Raw genomic sequence first — 20,617 nt, 5'->3', positions numbered from 1 at the left:
CTTTTCATAAAAAAATTATATGGACTTTTGCCCTTCAAAAGAACATCAGTAACAGGAATATTTTGATTAAAACATCAACAATCTTTTACACTGAATCCTTGCAAGCATGATTAACTGAAAGTGTTATAAAACTCTTACATTCATTCTACTATCAGAGTACTTTTAAACAATGTGCTGTCTTACTTTCTTTTTCAGGGATAGAAATTTGGCGTGATGAAATTTCTACCAGCCAGAAGAGCTGACACAAAGTTCCATGGGACCTCGAGGCAGTGACAAAGCCATCAGCCAGGAGATATTTAAGGCATCTGAGCCCATCATGCTATCTCAGCAACGATAGGGGTGAGTGGCCTTAAAAGTATTTCTTTCTGATTTCAGGGTAGTCCTCTACTGAGGGAGAGTCTGCTATCTCTTCCAGGACTTCTAAGCTTCTTCATAAGAAACTCTGCTTTTTACAACCTAATCTCAGGTTGTATGGTTGAAGTCCATTTCCCCTTGTTATGTTTTAGTAAAAGGTGCATCTTCATTGGTAGAGTGACATCTTAGTTTGGACTACTTCAGAACCTTTTAGGTCTGAATAGACTATAACATGATGGAACCCGTGCGAGTGGAGGGCATTCTTGCCGATTGAATATGTGAAGCACTGTCTCTACTTTCTTCCTGGGAGAAGCCATTCTTGACCACATCATCTGCTATAGTAGGCTCGCTGGTCATATTTATATATGCTGGTTCCATTTTCCTAACCAGGGCTAAATAGACAAGGATGGTCATGTGGCCAACCCTAGATTAATGAGCTTCCTTAGGAGATATAAGGCATGCTACTGTGAGATCTTGTAGAGCTGGACATCCCAGCAAGAATGAGCAGAATATAGAGTAACAAAGGAGGCTGTCTTCAAGAGAAGCGTGGAGTTGATGGAGCCAGAAAAGCAACAGAGACTCTAGGACCTCCCTGAAGAGAACCTACATCCTTCTATTATCTAACTGTGCTTCCGCTCTAGATAGTATGTGTCCCAGAGGTTAATTTTGAGACAAAATTTAATTTATGTGGGTGTGAGTTAATTAGCAATGACGAATATGATAGTTAGTTCTGTGTGTCAACGTGCTGGGGCTATGGTGCCCAGATGTTTGGTCAAGCATTGGTCTGCATATTTCTGTGAAGGTGGCTTTGGTTAAGGATTAGAGTTAACACAGTGGCCTCTGAGTGAAGCATACTGCTCTCTGAGTGTGGGTTGGTCTCCTCTAAACAGTGAAGGGCCTGGAAAGATAAAAAAGCTGACTGCCTCTAAGGAAAAGGGAATTTCCTAGCAGATCTCTTTCGGGCTGTCTGTATCATCAGCTCTCCCTGGCTCTACAACAGATGCAAATTGTAACTGACTGTCTACAACAAACTCAGGCTGAAACTCCTCCCTAAGTCTCTAGCCTGTTGGCCTGCCCTATCAGGTTTTGAACTTATCAAACCTCTAAATTTCCTGAGCCAATTCCTTAAAATAAATCTTTCTATGCACATTCTCATCCTACTGGTTCCTTTGAAATAGATACAACCTTTAACAATGTCAAAGTGAAAACATTGTACACAGGTATATTCCTCAAGTCCATATCATGACAAAAAAGACATCCTGAATTCGATTAATTTCCTGTGTACTATTTTTGCTTTATTAGGTTAAAGGGAAAAGAATTTGTATTTATTGAATACTATCTACAGGCTGTACTATCATCAGACATGTATTACTTTTTGAATTATACACAGTATCATTTTTATTATTTTAATTTTTTTGAGACAGGATCTCACTATGTAGGACAGACTGGTCTTGACCTCACTTATGTAGCCAAGACCTGCCTTGAACTCACAGAGATCCTCTTGCCTCAGCCTTCCAAATACTAGGATTACAGGCTTGTGCCTCTGTGCTGGTTTATTATTTTAATTTATAACTAAGGAAATTAAGACTCAGAGTTTATATCTTTCCAATGATCATTTTGAAAATATTCTTTTAATTCTTTTTTGTTGTCAAATACACAGTTCTACTTATTTCTATTATCAGTGCATGAGACCACTCTGTAACCTGGTTGGGTCTCAGATGAAGAGAGGAGAAAGAGCACTAAGATATAAGATGTAGATGGGTACAGAAAAGGGATTTTGAATCAGAGAAGCCCACTAATCTCTGGTTTTCCTTACTTGGCCATAGTTTTCCACCTAAAAAGGAGACTAAACTGTACCTATTACATGTGTTTACATGGTTGCTATGAAATTCATTTCATTTGATGTACAGCAATGACCCTTGCAAACTGCAAAGGTCTTTTTAAATGTTAAGCTTTTAATGTCATTTCATTTTCAGTTCCTGTACATTTCAAAATACATAGTCTATGAATGGTGATATCTCATGAAGAACTGAGACTCTATTCATTCTGTGAGAAGACAAGAACATTGGTCATCATGAGACAGCAAAGCCCACCACACACTGCTCTGCAGTGAGCACACGGGACCATTATAACAAACCAATGGTGCATTATCTCTCAGGGCCCTTCAGATACTGAAGCAGTGTTGATACACAGGGGCATGCAGTAGCATTTCCATTATTCTTTCATACATTCAACAAAGTCAGAACTGGAGGGGACCTCAGCAGTCATCTCCAGGCTGACAAACTGGTCCACTGGCCGAGTACCACCTGCATTCTGTGGTGTAATGGTTATGTTAAAAGTTTTAACTTTGAAAACTAGTGGAAACAATGAAAATAAGAATAATAGTTCATGATGTGTCAATTATAAGAAATTCAGGATTCAGTGTCATGAGTAAGCATTATTAGAACCTGACTGTGCTCGTTTGTAATGTAATATCTTTGGCTGCTTTTTAAGCTGAGTATTACAATAGAGACTGGCCCACAAAGGCAAAAATCTTTATGATCTCCTTTAAATAGAAAAAAAGTTTCCTGAACTTGATTTAACCCAATCCTCCCACTTTATAGATGAGAAAACCAAGAAATTGAATTATGGCTATTTATTCTAGATAACTCAGCTGGAATATTAACTGGAATAAGCTTTATGTCCAGAATCCAGTCTTTTTGTTCATCTGATAAAGCTGAAACTAATGACTAGAAATTAGTTTAATTATAATCTTGTTCAAATTAAATTAAATAGCCTGTTTGTGTAAATGACTAGATTAATCTCAAATCTGTTATTGCTCATATAAACCGATGCCGTGCAAAAAATTTAGACTGATGGAATGAAACATCCTCATTTACTCATTGAAATTAACTTTATATTGCATTTTTCTCAAACAATTCTAAGTAGAAGTTATTGTAGAACAAATCAATAGAATTAAGTGTTTCATTTAATACAATCATTCAAAATGACAAAAATGCTCTATTTTTAATTCAGAAAGCAACATCTATGGAATGTTTGCTCTCAGACAAATTGGCCACAGTGAATTACTTACAAGAAATGATTGACAATAAAATGAAAAAGAATCCTCATTCTACAGTTACTGAACAGAACTCAACCCATTAATTCTCCAAATGTAATCTAAATTTCAGTCTTTTATAAAATGAAAGAGAAGTATGTCTAAAGTTAAAGATTATACCATTAGGATGTATCTCTTGAGGTTCTAGAAAAATCAGTTGCTTATCTACTCCTTAAAATATCTGTCTGGAAAGAGAAATGTTTAAAGTAGTCATTTTCAATGTGGGATGATTCCCTGATAGGATATTTGGCAATGCACGAAGATATATTTACAGTGTAAGGGTTACTCCTTATAACTACTGAATAGAAACAAAGGTTGTACTAATGTCAGTGTGTAGTACTGATCCCCACAACAAAGGTCTTTCCAGTTCAAAATGTCAGTGGTGCCGAGGTTGAGAAACTTTATTTAAGAGCATTATCAGACTGGCTGAAAACATCCAACACCTGCAAATTAAAGTTCCAGGTTCTAAATGCTCAAGCCATTGGTTCTCCATGGGCTAGCACCACAAAGCAAATATTTCGTTTTTGCTATACTGGAGATTGAATCTAGAGCCTTTGTACTGAGATACATTCGCAGCCTTTTCTTTTAATATTAATTCAGTTTTTTTTAGATAAGGTCTCACTAAGTTGCCTACACTGGGCTTGAACTTGCAATTCTTCTACCTCAACCTCCCAGAGTACGGAAATTACAGACATGCACCCACCACACCCATATTTCTTATGGAACTCTGACAACTCATTATCTGTGACTATTTTCTCTAGCAAAGAAATAGATAAGCACAAAGATTATGCCAATGAATAATTATTTACCTTCTTTCCAGTCCCATATATCATTGCTCTTAAATAAGCAATAGGATAATTCTTAAGAATTCTTATCTCTTCTGCAAGAAAGTTATTTTGACTTTGATCTATTTTTTCCTATAGGAACCTGATAAGGCAGAATTTCTATTTGACTTTTATCCATAATACCAAAGATAGTAAAGTAACCTAATGCTACCAGGAAAAATAAATCCCAAATTACGTTTACCTTGAAATGGAAATATCAAGATACTTCAGTAAGATTATTCTCTCTACACACTTGTCAAAGGTATATTTAGAGGTAAAACAGGACTGGACCCAGCAGGATTAGCAGTGTAGGTTTTGTTTTAATATCATTTTCTCTACTTAACCTTGTAAAGGAAATATACTGTTAAAGTCCATTAAGTCACAAAGTTAAGAAATGATTTTTTTTCCTCCACTATAATCAGTAGAGGAGGTAAGTTAAATCTCTCACTTAATCTTTCAGTAAATATTATGAAAGCAGGTATCTGATCCTATTTTCTATTTAGGATTTCTTAAGTATTTTATTCTGTATTACTTTTACTAAGTACTGTAATAATTATTGATTCAGTTATCTAATGAATCCTCCACTGTAGGAAACATATGAAGCAAATAACCTCAAGTTCAAGATATTCTTGAATCACAAAAAGTACCAAGACCATGTAATACCATTGGGTTCTTCCCAGTAGTAATTTTGCAGCCCTGAATTGGGAACATGTTATTCATTTCCTGAACGTTTACCTATTCAACTATAATTTACTCAGCATTCAAGATGTCCTAGGCTGTCTGTTAAAGGTGTCATCATGCACAAGATTAAGTAAGATACGACTTCTCATTTGAAGAAAGTTCTTCTGAATCAGGGAAGGAGCAAAAATTTGACAATATGCTAAAAGTAAAAACAAAAAATACCTACAGAGTTTAACAGACTTTTATAGACATGCACAAGAGCGGGGACGAAGCTTGATTTGGGGGTGCAGGAAAGATTTTTTTCCTTGAATTTTCTACTCACCTGAGCTGAGTAGTTAAAGAGGGTTAGGCGCGGGCAAGGAGAAAGTATGACTCAGATTTTTCAGATGTGGAAAGATCTTGTGCAACAAGGCACCTATGAGAAATTCCATAGTTTGGACAAGGGGAAACTGAGATATAAGGGAGAGAGTTCATCACAGATGATCTTATGCATCACATCAGAGCCTTAGCCCTGATTCTGCAGGATATAGAGAACTACTCAAGAATGTCCAACAGAAGCATCCTAAGCTTACTCACATTTTAAACAGACCAGTCTGATGGCTGTGGGAAGGAGTGACTCAAAGTAGACAAGACTAGAGGGCACTTGTAGTATTTTGGACCCAAGACCCAGAGAGACTGATTTGGAGAACCAGGAATAGACAGAAGGGGGTGGATCTAAGACATATTTATGAAGCAATCTGGCAGAAGCGATTGGCTGATTATGTAAGGGATAAAAGAAAGCAAAAGGCATAAACTCAAGTTTTCCAGTTTGGGCATCTGCAAATGGGTGACTCCAGTGAGTGGGAGGAAGCAGGAAGGAAACGCAGCAGCCTGGAGGGGCACTTGCTTGGTCCAGTGATGGCCTGTAATTAGGGCACAAATGAGGTACACACACAAAAGTGTGTGGTGTCCTAAGTAAATAAGAACAAGACTGATGTACTGTCTCTTCTTCTAATCTTGGATGTTACCTATACTGATAAGGCAGAATTTAGACTATACATTACTGAAATCTAAATAAGTTTTCCTGCATGATCCTTTAAGAAACAATTAGGTATTTTACCCAAAGAATTAAAGTCCTCAATTACAGTGACACATGCATACTCATAATTATAGTACTGAAACTCACGACAGCTATGTCTTGGAAGCAGCCTAGATGTCCATCAACAAATGAAGGGATAGAGAAAATATGGTGTTTACACACTGTAGGGTACTATTCTGCCATAAAGAAGAATAAGCTTGAGTCATTTGTAGGAAAGGATGCACCCTGAGACCATAATATTAAGTGAAATAAATCAAGCAAACTTAAATATTGCATGGTTTCTTTTAGGGAAATTCAAAATACAGACAAGGAGAAAAATAAAAGGCAGAAAATAGGAAGTAAGGAAACAGATTTTTCTCAAATGGGAAAGGAATCAAGAGATGAAAAGAGGAGGAGGGATGGAAAAGGGATAAGAAAGGAGTTTAGATATGTTGTGTCCATGCACCAACTTCCCATGAGGAATGTTATCATTACACACTGCGAACATGCACTAATAAAAAACGAAACTTGAGAAAAGAATCAATTCTAAAAGTTATTTCACATTTTGTGGACACGGGAACTTTCAAGGCTTTTATATTAGCCTATAAAAGTTTATACAGAGATGTGAGGTGCTCAACTTAAGTAATAAAAATCATTCCTAAGGTGTTGTTATGCCAGAGGCATAATTTTAATGAGCCAGCATCTCTTTACTAAAATGTCACACTTCAGAAGAAAAGATTCTCAAATGTTACTCTGCAGACGGTGTATCTGGATTACTGGAATAAAGCAGATTCTCAAGGTCTTCCAGGAGTGTGACTCAGGTGGTCTGCCTGGAATACACAGAATCTTATTCTGTAATGGGAAGTCTCGGGCCACACAGAGAATCATTGCTTCAAGGGCTCATTGGGATGGATAAATCTTCCTTCACGTAAACCCACTCAATACATAAAATGTTGCTTTGAATAGATTTAAAAACAACTTCCTTCCCTCCTTCCCTTTTGCCTTCCTTCTTTCTGCCTCTCTCTTTCTCCCTCCATACATATATACATATACATTAAATCTTGAAGAATATTTTTGGGGGTAGAATAAATAAAATTAATCAATGCTACCTCTTAACTATATTCTTAGGTGCATGCCTCTGAAACTGAAGGGCAGAACTAGTGGTTGGAGCACAATTTCCAAATGCTGCTAAACACAAATATTATGTGTGCTAAACATAAGAGTGAAATGTTTCCTTCCTAGAGTTTTTGTTGTACCTGCCCGTCTCATTCCCATAGTTACAGCACTATATTTTTATCATGTACTCAGGAGGCGAGACAATTTGGTTCAGCTGTTTTCCCCATATGTAATATTTAATACTAAACATCACTTGAAAAATTTCCAGAAATGAAATTAACTTTAAATCTGAATATGATTCTCCAAATAAAAGCCCTAAATTTTCTGTCCTTCTCCCTCCCACTCTGCAATCTCCGGATGGTCCTTACAGGCTGTGGGGATGGAGGAAGGCAGGAGCCGGCCCATCATGGGCCCCCAGGAGAACCATCTCTTCTAACCGGAGTGGTATAATGCTGGATTGTAAAGGCACACACGCTGATGGACCACTGCAACCCCCGTGTCACAGGGGAGTTATGGGAACACACTTGGAACACTCTAGAATGTTGACTGTAAACAAGATTCAGGAGCACAGGTTCACTACCATACATTGTAAAAATCCAGGGGAAAAATTTTATGTCACAAAACTAATTCATCAAAAGAAATACACAGAAAAATGATCAAACAAACAAGCAGAAAACTAAAAGAATAAGGACAAAATTTATTTAGATTATTATTTATGTTATCTGCAACCCAAAGCGCTCTCCTTGCATGGTTTTTCATGATTAAATGTTGAAAAACCTGTGAAGTGTTTTTAAAAGCTTCTGCTCTCACTGTAGACTAACAGGGTGTCAGAGAGGCCACTGAACCATTTCCCTCCAGCTCCACTGCTTATCTCCTACGGGTCCTTCCAAGGGCTCCAGACAACCATCTGGGAGCTAGTGGGCATGCAGATTCCTAGGCCCACACCTACCTCCTGCATCATCAGCTCTGGGGTGGGCCAGAAACATCTACCTTTCTCAGGACCTCTCAGGGTTCCAGGCACCTTTCACATGTTTTGCCATTCATTTATTGGCTACTTTTTGTCAGCTACACTCTTAAACTCTTTCCATGTTACACAGTAGAACAGGAGAAAGGGTGCGATCCAGCTGTCTGGACACTCTAGGCCAACTGAGGCCAGCCAGCTATGCAGGAGGAAATCACTGTGAAGGAAGAGACAGACCTTGGCAGGAAGCCATTGGATTACCGGCATCCCTGAGAGAGGCAGCACCTGGACTTGGACCTAACTGCAGATTCTCCCCTTAATCCCATCCTCATTCTTGCCTCTAAAATAGAGAAAATAGAACTTTCCAGAGAGAAAGGAAGATTTCTTCTAGCCTTAGGAATTCCTCTTGGGCACTTGAGAGCTTTCCACAAAAAGGCAAGTCACGTGGTTTGCTGTCCAGCAACCTGAATGCATGCCACCATTAAATACACCAGACAGCCTTCCCTCTGTCTTGTTTTCACTTGGAGACATTTTCTTTCATGTTTCATTTTCTCTCTTACGCTTTTCTTAAGGGATTTAGAGTTGGCATGTTTGAGAGATGGAAAGACAGAAGTTTCTTTCTTTGAAGCCTTCAAAATGCGGCTTAACATATAGTTTGCTTTTCTAAAAGCAATGTATTCTTCAAGTTTCCCATTTTCAAGGCATCTCGCCCATAAGAAGCTCCCTGACATGGCTTGCCATCTTTTGCCAATGGGCATAACTATAATGGATGGGTGCTTCTTTCTGACTGTGGAAACATAATTGCTACCTACTAGGTATCAAAGATCACATGTCCTAGCTGCATAAAACTCTGGTTTGTTGATATTTGACTTCCTGTAAAGAGAAAATGTGGTTTGACACCCAATGAAGAACAGTTCTGCCATAAAGAAGGATGTTTGAGTCATTTGCAGGAAAATGGGTGCATCCTGAATCCACAGTGGTAAGTGAAACAAATCAGATGCAGAAAGCTAAATAGCTCATGGGTTTTCTTATTTGAGAAACTCAGATTATAAATAAAGAGTAAAACAAAAGATAGATCATTGGAAGCAGGAAGATAGATCTTTCTCAAGTAGGAGGGAAATAAAGAGATGCCAAGAAGGGTGAAGGAGAAGGAAAGGAGATGAAAAAGGAAATAATAGTCTTAAGTACAAGTCCCAGCTCCACACAAAGAATGTAATCATAAATTGAAACAAATTTCAAGTTTCTTGAATAGTTAAGAGCACCAAAGGGAAGTGAGTTTCATGCATGCCTGGTAAGAGCCGTAGAAGACAGACCAAATCCATTTGGTTATCAAGAATGGACATTGCTCAGGGACAATACATACAGCAAGCAGTAGCTATGAGATGTGAAATTATAGCGTATAAAACATTAACACTGGGGGAAAATTTGGGTCAAACTGATCCCCTCACGTGATCACAGCTTTTTCAACTATTTTCCTTGAGCTACCAAGTTTCATTCATCCTTCTGTATGAAAGATAGAAAGAAAAAAAATATAAGTCTGAACTTTTTGAATGGAACTCAAAAAAGTTCTAGGAATAGACGTGGGTGCTTTACTATGTAATTATACATCATTTTACAAGAAGAAAAGGTATCCTATAAAACTAGTCTCCCACACCACTGATTATTTACTTAAAAGCTATGGCCTACTGGGCATTCATATGCATTAATCAGTGAGATAATGGAGCCACATTCTTGACTTTTGTCTCAGTTTTACTAGAGACAGTAAGTGACATGCTCTCTCTAGATCATCAAAGAAAAGCGAAGTGGTTTGTCCTTCCTCCACAGGATATCTGTTCTCAGAAAACTGTCCATCGTCTAACCAAACAGCAAAGGCAGAAAGACAAGAGCCATTCTAGAGTCTTCCTTTGACCACAACTCATTAAAATAACAAGCCCTTTTGTATTTTACTTTCTCCTTATTCCGAGTTCTAACACATTCTGAAGACTCTAATCAAATTATCCAGCTTCCATTAGCCTCTCTGCACCTAGTCTGGGTGCTGTAGCTAGCACAAGCAGGTGATTTCAAACTCTGGAGATCCTCTTACTATGAAAGTTTCCTTAATTGTCCTTCTTGGTTTCACGATAGCTGTCAAATGCCATCGCTTAGTAGGCAAGGTCCTCCGATCTAAGTACTATTTTCTCTACCCATTTCTTCTTTCCATTTTAGCCCAGAAAGACAAATCTAAACCCATGAAGCACGGCAGACACAGGAAGTCACAGTATTGCATCTAAATCCAGACCCAAACCCCTTATGATAAAGAGAATTTCATGATACAAGGTCCTTGTAACTTACTCAAGGTCACACAGCTAGTTAGGAATACAGTGAGAAAATAACAAAGTATTTAGGCCTAGTTTTCAGAAACACAATTTCTGCTTTTTATTTCTAGCATTGCTCAAAGTAGGCAAAGTCATACCACTGCTTACCATAAAATGCTGAAAATCTTAAGGGACACTGATTATTTGGTTTTAATTAACAAGCCAACTTAGATGTGTCTATCTAAAATCTGTCATAAATATAGTTTTCTTTTTCCTCATGCAACCCATTTTCCAGAAGTCTTCAGAAAGTCTGCCAAGACTTCAATACTAAGAAAGCTCTCTGTCTAAAAATAATCTTCAAATTCAACATGTTACCAAAATAAAATCTCCAAATAAAACAATGGCAGAGACAGACCTGATAATGAACATGAAATATGCTAAGAACATTCTGTTACTGTAACCAACTAGGCTTTTGTGTGTGTGTGATTAATGGGAAAATGAAATTTTTGAAACACACAAGGACAAAGCAAAGGACGACAGAGGAGAAATAGTTTGGCAAGGGCCCCCTGTGAAACATATCCCTTTGAAAACAGGCCCTGTCTTTTGGCTATCATCACCACGTCCCTGTCCAGAAATTCATTTTCAAGTGTTATTTCCAAATGCAACCCCAGATTCAAAATGTAAGTTGGCTGGCATGCTCAAAATTTGTTCTGAGATGGACAAAACGACAAATGAGATGTTTTCAGAAGAAATAATAGTATGTTCCAATCCTTAATGAGTTTAATTTATGTTTAGAGGCTGGCCTTCTTCTGAGTCTTTCCTATCCCATTTCTATTAGGAAATGGGAAATACAAGAAATAGGATTACAGAGCCATTTCTAGGTATTATATGGTACCACAGAACATTAGCAAAGAAACACACATTTTCAAGAAAAAGGAGAGGACAGGAAATTGACTTGAGCCCAGTCTGTCAGAAACGGTGAGTGATCTGGGTGTCATAAATCTAATCAGGCCACTGTGCCCCAGAAAGGCGTTTATGATCAAGCCAGGGCACAGCCTATCAGAACAGTGCTGGAAAAGAGGGACACCATTCACCTGTTGAATAGAAGGATTGGCTTTGTTAGCTTGGGATTTTCATGGGTTCCTGGGTACCCAGAGAGCCCACAGTTCACGCTAACGTGGTAGTGGTTTGGGGGAGGCATGAGTCTGAGAGGGGCAGAAAGGACATGAAAAGTAACGCTAAAGTTTAATGTGCACACTAAGCCAGGAAGGACAGTTATCAAAAGAGCCAAATTATTATCCACGAATTTCCACTCTATTTGAAAGATAAAAGCAGCCCCAGAACACATAGGAACTAGGAAACCAAAGACAAGACTTTGGCAGTGCAGAGGAAGAAAATGCATAAAATCCACAGCCATGTGAATAACACAATTGTTCATGCACAAAGGTAGGCTTTATTTCTTTGTACACATTTCTTAAAGAAGTTAGTATTACTTTATTTTCAAGAGTTTGAAAATGCGCTCACTATCAAAAGTCTCATAAGGGAGCTATGCTCTTCCAAAACCACAGATATCATTTGCAAAGAAACCTTCTCTGGTCAAATGCATCCTATCTTTCAGATATTAAAAGCATTGGAAGGATACAAACACACTTTATTAGATGAACAACTATTAAGCACCATGCTAATAAAAGCTGTAGGACTGCAGTTTGACAACAGAAACAACAGTACAATACTGACAACATCTGCTACTTAGCGCTGTACGTATATTTTTTCAGTATAACCGTGATGGATCTCTTTCAAACATAAGTAATCAAATAGGTACTTCTCCGCTGGTTTTGTAACTAGTAAGTGAATAATATTTTCCATTAAAAACTAGAGTATAATCAATAATGTACTGAGTCCTCATATACACATACTGTTAGGAATTAGAAGGCATTATTATGGCGAGTAAAGCCAATGAAGACTTTGAGCAATAAAATAGTTCTCATTTCATACAGAATCAGTAGAGTTGATGTTCTCAGTCCCACTTAGATTCCCCAAAACATTCTTTGCCCCAGATTCTTGATTCATCATTGATTCTGGAGGAACTGTTAGTTCATTTGTTAATTTTCTGGCCTCATTTTTTCTCATGACCAATGACACACAGTCCAGTGGAGCAAAAACATGCACATCCTAAGAAGCCTCTCTCCCACTTTCCATCCCCAAACCTGTGTTTCCTTCCAGTTATTCCTTTAGAGAAGGAGGCATTGCCATGACAACCATGGGATGGAGTTTGAATGGCATTTGGGGTCAGGCTTTAGGAAAGTTAATATCAGTCTGTGTTTAATAGTGTCAGAAAAACTCAGACAATGGATACAACTATGTTGTGAAGAACTACTTAGCTGTGTGGTAATAATTGTCCACATCAAACTTAACCAGAACACAACCTTGGTGGGGAAAAAAAATCTGTGAGTGTAATTTACGCAGAGCTAATTCATTAATCCTTCACTGTAGACAGTTCACTCCATGGCAGTGGGAATCAAATCAAAAGATCGTATATAATACGGACAAGAGAACGCAGAACTTTCCCTTGCCTTTTTGACTTTAAATGAATGTAGAATGGTGAGAGATAGGCACTTCTCCAAAAAAAGGGCTACCACGTTCCCTCTACTAGCCAAAAGAAGAAAATACTTCTTTTTTGCACCTTTACATTTTATTTAGATTCCATTTCCTATAAGGCATATGATGAAAGATACTATGGAGCTGTGTGGACTTCTTAGATACTATGCATTTGCTTCTAGAAAGAGAAATGCTGGGGACACAGGGTAGCAGTCCCAGCTCAGGTGTAGTAGGCATCTTTTGTGTGGCTCAGAGCTAGAGAGCTCACATTCAGTGTACACTGCACAATACTTTCCTACTATGGGCTTCGTTCAGGAGACAGAAATGTCTTTTTTAAAAATCAGGGGCACCAAAAAAGTCCCTGTGAGCTTAGGTTCCTTATTTCTTTGTCTTTACCTGACTGACTACCTAACAACAGGGCTTTTAAATAGTGAGGAGAATCCTTTGTTCTCCAAGGTTCCATTTAAGGGAAAGTAGGTCGAGGGTTTCCCCAGGGAGGGAAAAAAGCCCAGAAACCAAACACAGGGGAGTAAGAGATTTCGTGCCCACTGTGGTTCCCACTCTCTGGAAGAAGTTAATTAATTCTGCGTTAGGATGGGGAGGGGGTGCAGGTAGCCCATTTTCAGAGACCATAATCTCATTCTCAAGTGTGGCTGGCATCATCCTTAGGGCTGGGGCTGGGGCTGGGGCTGGGGCGGGTACAGGGCAGGGGTGGGGGTGGGAGAACCTCTCTCCAGCTATGGACAACAGAACCATCCCTGCATGCATTTGCACGCCCCAAAACGGGCATCCCAGCCCAAGTGCGAAGTTCGGCATGGAGACCTGAAAAGCACAAAATGAACCATTCAAAGCGGCAAGTTACAGTACCTTCAGAAGTCTGACAGATGGGAGGAAGGCTGCATGGCACAGCTTCCGGATGGTCCAGTTTAGGGGTCGAGAAGCATCAGTCTGATTCATGACCCCTTCCGAATTCCACCGGGAAAACAAGAAACTGCAAACCTGAGCAGTACCTAGAAAACAGATGGTCCCCCACAGCCCTGGCATCCCATGGTCATCTCCACACCTGCAGATTCCATTAAAGCAGAGGCTTCCTGGAACTTGAGAGACTCGTCAAGTGGCTTCGCCCAAGCCCCTGAACCTTCTTAAGAAAGCCACCTCCCCTCTCCCCGCAGCTGTGGTGCTCATGCATACCAAACGTGGCTAAAAGGAAGCACCCTGCCTGCCGCTCCGGGGAGGGGACGCAGGGTTTGGAGGCTGGGGACAGCCTGCACAACACAGCCTGTGGTCGGAGGCAGAGCAGCCTGCTCCGGAATGCGCGCTCCCTCGCCGCTGCTCCCTCTCCCGCTCTTCTCCCAGTCAACGCAGGTCAGGCAATGTGGGGGAGCCCGGGCCATTGGCTTTGCCGGCTTGGTTTGGGGGGGAGCCAGGAAGAGAGCAAAAGGGAGCAGAAATAAAGCCAGGATGGGAACTTGCACTTTCTTGCACAAAGCATCTTTGAGGGGCTGGAAACTGGCACACGGGGGGAGTGGGGTGGGGTAGGGGTGGGGGGTAGGAGGCAGAGGGATGCCTCTGAACAATGCCACAAACCCTTCCCTTTTGATTTATTTGACATAATAAATTGAGAGCTATGATAAAATGGATCTATAGTAAGAAATCCATATCGTGTTCTGGGATTTTCATTAACTGTGATTGGCAGCTATCAACCTGATACATACATTATATAGATGATAGGTAGGCAAAAGGCAATAAATCAAATCCATTCTCCTGTCTCTGTCTCTGTCTCTCTCTGCCCCCTCCCCCACACACTGGAAGCAGTGGGTTATTCTTTTCATAGAAAGCTGTGCAAATGAATGCCTAGTGGCTTATCTTTTAGAAATGGCAGTTTCTAAATTGGGAGTTATCCCCTCCTGAAAGGGTACTTAATATCCTTTTTGCAACACAAGTTTAACCCATAAGATGCTATGGGAATGCTCTCTGTAAAAGAGGAGTTTCCTCTGGAGGGGATCCCCACTCCCACCTTTCTAGAAGGCTTTAAGAAAGAGTGGATGCACTGGTGTGTATAGCGATTAGGACTCCCATGGTGAGAGAGAATCAAGGAGAAATTTTCAATTCGAAGGTAGAAATTGTATCATTTCACTTAGGGAAGAGAAGTTAGGGGCAGTCTGGGAGCCTGGAAGCTTATGTCCCATTGCCCCACGGGACTACCCACCCTCCCCAACCTTTAGATTTTAGTGGAAACTGTTCAACAAAGGACTTTACCCAGGAGAATTCTTATGTCCTAGGACATCTTATCTATTTTTTCCACTTTATATCACTCCCTATAACTAAAGGATTTTCCACTGCTAATTAACAGCAAGAGAAGGGTAAATTCTAGCTCTGGGAGTACTACACATTCTGAAGCAGAATCAGGAGGGGTTGAAACAGATGGGATACATTGCAGTAATTCAGAACGAGGGACAACATAGACTTTCCCCAGGGCATAATAAATACCTAATAAAGTGCATTACAACATGATTTCCCTACAATGCTCCCAAGCCACAAGACTGAAGAATCTTGAAGAGAAGCCAGTCCACTGGTTGAACAAACCAGTGACTTGCACCTAAAATTCATGTGTCTAATTATCTTCTATTAAGTAAGAATCTCCTTAATAAAACTCACACGTGTTTCATTTTCTGTCATCATTCTATTTCCACAAAGGGTTGAAGACAGTTTTAAATCAATAACAGCTCACCTGTGTGTGTCAGGCATGGTGCTGGACACTTCAAATGTATCATGTAAGTTCCTGTCAATGACAATGCTGCAAAGCAGATGTGACAGTCATATCCCTATTGCACCGAGTTAGCAGTGAAGCAATTTCTGGAGAAATTAGTAAGATGTCTAATATAAGTAATTATACCAGAGTCTAGCTTGGAACCAAGATACTAGGCTACATAAACAAGTTTTCTCTTTCCTCCTATATCTTTCATAATTCAGCAATGAGACCCTTGTCTCTGTTTCTGATAATCTGATATTATATAAGAACCAGCTAAAAGATGGGGGGAAGACATCCTCAATATTTCTTTCAGATCATCACTCTGGTATGACATCCATGGGCAGTTAGCAGTATGACTTTTGAAGTCAGCTTCATGGTTTGAATTCTGATTCTGACCATGGCTCGGAGCAATTTGCTCACTTTGTCTGTGCTTTGTAGTCCTTATTTTTAAAGTGGAGATAAACAGAAAACCCCACACCCAGAGTCACTGTGAGGACTGAATGAGCTAAGATCAAGCAACCACTTAGAACAGTACCTGGCACACAGGAGACCCTTCTACCGTAGCTCACCTTCCAGATAGTGTATATTGATCTGGGGGCAGGGAAGCACTGCCTTATTCCATTCGGCAGGCACAAGGGTGTACACTTCTGGAGCAGGCTGTGAAGGCAGCAAGACAGATCAAACCTGACTGCTTCCTATAAGTTGTCATGCATTTAACAAATAGGGTAAAGAGGAAGAATGCAAGGATGTTAGGGGCTTCCTTGGGCTTTACTGCCAAGTGGCATTCATCAGGTCAGAAGACACTGTGTTTAGGGAAGCTACACAGCTCCAGCCTTCCTGAGCTATTAACTGGTCTTAAGTGGATTCTCTGTTGTGGAAAATGTCTGCCTCACGAAAGGATTGAAAAGCTTCGGTTGCCTACCTCTTCCCTTTTTTCCCCAAAATGTCAAGAGTCCCACAAAAATGACCACATGGTTTTGAAACCACACAGTCTTTGATCCTCCTAGGCCCTGTAATTTTTATGGAATAACTTTGGTCAAAGAACATAGTTGGGAACCATGAGGAAGTGGCAGGATTCTCAGCCCTCTCTAGTGGCAATTAGAGAAGAGAAGCACAAACCCTCCAGGGAACTGATTTGGAAACTACACTGCAAGAGAGGCAAAGATCAAAGAAGAGTGACAGAGCCTGAGAGAAAGTTTTGCTTCCATCATTGGCATAGTTTTTGCCAGAACTGTTTGCTATGAAATATCTAAAGCAGGGCTGTGGAGACCCTCTGTCGGCTTTCAGGAAAGGACTTTTTTTCACATGGAATGATACCGCCCCTGGATCTAGATGAAGTCCAATGAGGAAAAAAAGCAGAGACTGCCAATCCCACCCCCCAGAGATTAGCATCTCACGGGTACAAAACACTAGTTCATCAATTTTTGGAATGTTAATAATCACAAATATGCTGAAAAACTCTAGCAAACTTAAAATTCCAGCACGATCCTGTTATGTTTCAGTGTCCTAAGAAGTAGTAAATAGGGGTTTCCAATTTCTGTACTCTAATGCTTACCTTTGAGCAAACTCTAATTCCCCTTCATGGTACAGAAGCTCTCTTCCTACGATCAGCTTCCCTATTTCCTGTGTAAGCGATGCTACGTTTAAGAATACTGTTAGCATCTGAGCTCCATCTCAGCACTGACAATGAACGTAGCTGTTAGACATTGTACATTTCCTGCTTTTGAAGGCCATGTTCCCTCCTTTTTAATTCTTTCTTCTCACCAGTCCTATGGATTGAACCCCAGACTTTTGCATGGAGCTGCAAACCTAGTGCTCCATCTTTTTAATAAAAAAATTGTTTGAGATGGGCTCTGCCCAGGATTCAAAATTGCCCAGGCTGGGCTTGAATTTACAATTCTGTCTCAGCCTCCCAGAGTGCTGGGATTCAGGCTTTTGCCACCACACTTTGCTCATGCTCCTCTCATTAAGTTGCAGTTTGTTGTTATAACACTGCAGTTATTTATATGATTAAAATATAACTAAACATGTATTTTCAGATGCTAATATAGAATGCAGTGTAGAGTACAGCGGTATTCAAGCATTTAAGAAAATGTTAGCACCATTCCTGGGATGCCTTCATAGATACCTCCATGTGCCTCAGTATATTTTATAATCTTAATAGCTTACTCCCTTATGGTTTGTGTCTAGATGCTCCTTGAAAGCCTCAGGTGGTCACGGGACTTTTTCAGAGGTGGCTGAGTCTAGCATGTGCAAAGCTGAATTTAAAGGGGCTGGGATTAGGGTGGGTGATTGCTGGATCAGTCCATTGATTGGATTGACACTGCCCTAATATGACTCTTGTTGCTTTTGCTGTCTTCTGCCACCATGAACTGTTGCCCCTTGCCTTACCACTCTGCCTTGGAACCAGCTGATATGGGCCAAAACCTCTACAGACTGTGAGCTAAATAAACCTCTCCTCCTTTAACTTTGGTGTCGGGTATTTTGTCTCAGCGACGAGAGAAAAGTAACTAAGATACTGTCTTTATAATTGGCCTCAGTTATTAGGAATGTTGTATTTTGGTAGTTCACATTTTTTCAGAAATTATTTGTGCTTTGAGTTTTATGTCAATTTAGCATTTTTGTGCAAATACCTGACTTTTCCTATTTTATCACTTGAACTGCCCTCAAGTAGAGGTATAAAACTTTTAGGAGCTATTTGATAGTTCTACAATATTTTCTAAAATCTAAAATCACTTTATAGAGTCCACTGGCTTATAGAACAGTCCTTATTTATTTCCAAATGTATGTTCTTCAAATAGACTAAATAACCTTTTTTCCCCATTTCTTGCATTTTCCTGTTTTCAGCATCTTTCATGATAACAGATTTAGAAATACGTTAAATATACTGAAACAACTCACTTTGTTAAGTAGCTTCTGCATCTCTTATTTCATGTATACTAAAGCCACGTCAAAATGCAAATGGTGAGCTACTCCATCCCTTCTCCAGTGTTGGGGTCTCACTCGCTCTCTGACTGCTGTTCAACCCTGTATGACTGCCTGGAGTGACAGGGAGTGGCTGCCTTGGAGGTAGTTCACTGCATGAATGAGCAGCTTTAGTTGACAGAAAGTTTTTCCTAAGGCTGAGGTGAAATGTCCTTCCCTATAATCACCAAGTCAACTTCTCCTACCTCCCCCAGTGGTTTCCTAAATGTATAAAGGTAACAGATAAGCTCCATACAGAGCCCCACTTCACCACACTGGACATCTGGACCATTAACTCTCTTTCACATGGTAGTGTGTACTTTTTAATAGAAAACGCTCTTCATTTTTAAATTCACCATTATGTTATAATGGCATTTTTAACTATCATACTGTTTTAATCACCTTACGTCCCTTGAATTATTTGTTATAAAGCTCTGTTAGGTATCATTTTGGAGAAATTTACTAATAACTATTGACCACATATACAGACACACACACACACACACACACACACACACACACACACACACACAGCTAATATTCGAAGGCCAAGAGCTAAAATATAGTTTCATTCAGCTTTGAAATCCTATTACTTCTACCCACAAAGGGGATGGTTTTTTGATATGATTCTAAAATTTTAATGAGTCCATGGAGGCTTGTTAAAGATATAAGAATTTTAATGTTTGTTTCTAACCACTTAATATTCACAGTTTCCTAGTACTTGTTCCATTGTTCTTTAATGTAAGGCCACTCTCTCTATATTAAGCTTACATATCTGCAACACCCCACACACACAAACACATGTACCAACACACATCCCCACAAATGGAATTTAAGTATCTTAGATAAATCTTCATTATGAGCACCATAAATTTGACCAACTTGGTAAAGAATTAATTATTTAATGCCTTTGGAAAAGGATATTTAAACAGTGAATCTCCAATTACTGCTGGAATAAATTGTGTGAATTGGAAGGAATCTCAGTATTTCATTGTTAACACCAGTTAAGAGACATTTACTGGCTGATGGTTGCTGAAATGAGACACAAATTCAAACTCAAAGCTCATTGGTGTACTTTTGCAAACACCCTCCGACTCCCACCAATGAGAACTGCCTCAGCTACACACTCTGCCCTGTGCATCTGGGTTTCTCCTGCTAACAGCCAGTGCTGAATTGGACCATAAGGTCTGCTCACCTGGGAAACAGAGACACACTGTGATCTGGAAGCTCTTCAAAGCAGCAACTCTGCTTGCTAGAGGATTTTAATGAGAAAGCTAATGAAAAGTGTACTTGCAATCTACTTTTGTCTCTCTTCCAGAAAAGATATTGTTGATGTGTATTCTGTTACCATGTTTTTAACAACCACGAGCCTTTCATTTTTATCATTGTTAATGGCAGTGGCAGGGATTATACGATTTTAGTTTTTGAAAGACAGTTAGTTGTCCAGGTTTTATTTTTCTTCCAAAGAGGTGTGAAATTAAGGCCAATCACATGGGTTTTGAAATCAAGGAGACCTGGCTTTGAATCCATATTAAGTCATTGGGCAATTAACTTTTGTGAGCCTTCATCTTTAAAATAAAATCAATATCAATCAAAATCAATAAAATTGATTCTGATAATGTTCAAATGATGATCAATGACTTTTTGAGCACTTACTATGTGCTATGCGATATGGAAATCCTTCCTTCCGCTTTTATTAAAAAAAAAAAAAACTCTGAAGTTTGTTGCACCACTATCCCAATATTACAGACAAGGAAATGAGTCTTGGAGAGATTATGAAAATACAGAAGGTTTCACGGCTGGTAAATGGCCTTGCATCTGGTTCTACCTCGTTCTAAAATCTGTTCTCTTATCCACTACAATATGCTGCTTCCACTTAAAAAATGCTTATACAGGGTTTTTATGGATTGACAAAAGGA

General features: G+C 39.5%; 1 protein-coding gene across 40 annotated transcripts in view; it reads right to left on the bottom strand.

Moving 5' to 3' along the window:
• The window catches only part of Trpm3 (transient receptor potential cation channel subfamily M member 3), a 764,333-nt gene that overhangs the window by 465,516 nt on the left and 278,200 nt on the right, over positions 1 to 20,617 (bottom strand). For 13 of the 40 annotated variants that reach the window (XM_063249849.1, XM_063249856.1, XM_063249874.1 and 10 more), the window contains exon 1: positions 13,850 to 14,332. The exons of 24 other annotated variants lie outside the window; for them this stretch is intronic. In XM_063249849.1, coding sequence (XP_063105919.1) covers positions 13,850 to 14,026 — 177 coding nt within the window. In that variant the 5' untranslated portion in view covers positions 14,027 to 14,332. Of the gene's footprint in view, positions 1 to 13,849; positions 14,334 to 20,617 lie in introns of those variants that run through there. 3 more of the 40 variants (XM_063249798.1, XM_063249878.1, XM_063250012.1) reach the window with 2 other exon arrangements.

Source organism: Cavia porcellus, unplaced genomic scaffold (genome assembly GCF_034190915.1).
Source record: "Cavia porcellus strain 051 isolate PalLab524CR breed Dunkin Hartley unplaced genomic scaffold, mCavPor4.1 scaffold_1, whole genome shotgun sequence".
In the NCBI taxonomy this organism is placed as follows: Eukaryota; Metazoa; Chordata; class Mammalia; order Rodentia; family Caviidae; genus Cavia; species Cavia porcellus.
Note: the sequence above shows the minus strand (reverse complement) of the source record. Positions and strands in the feature narration are given on the sequence as shown.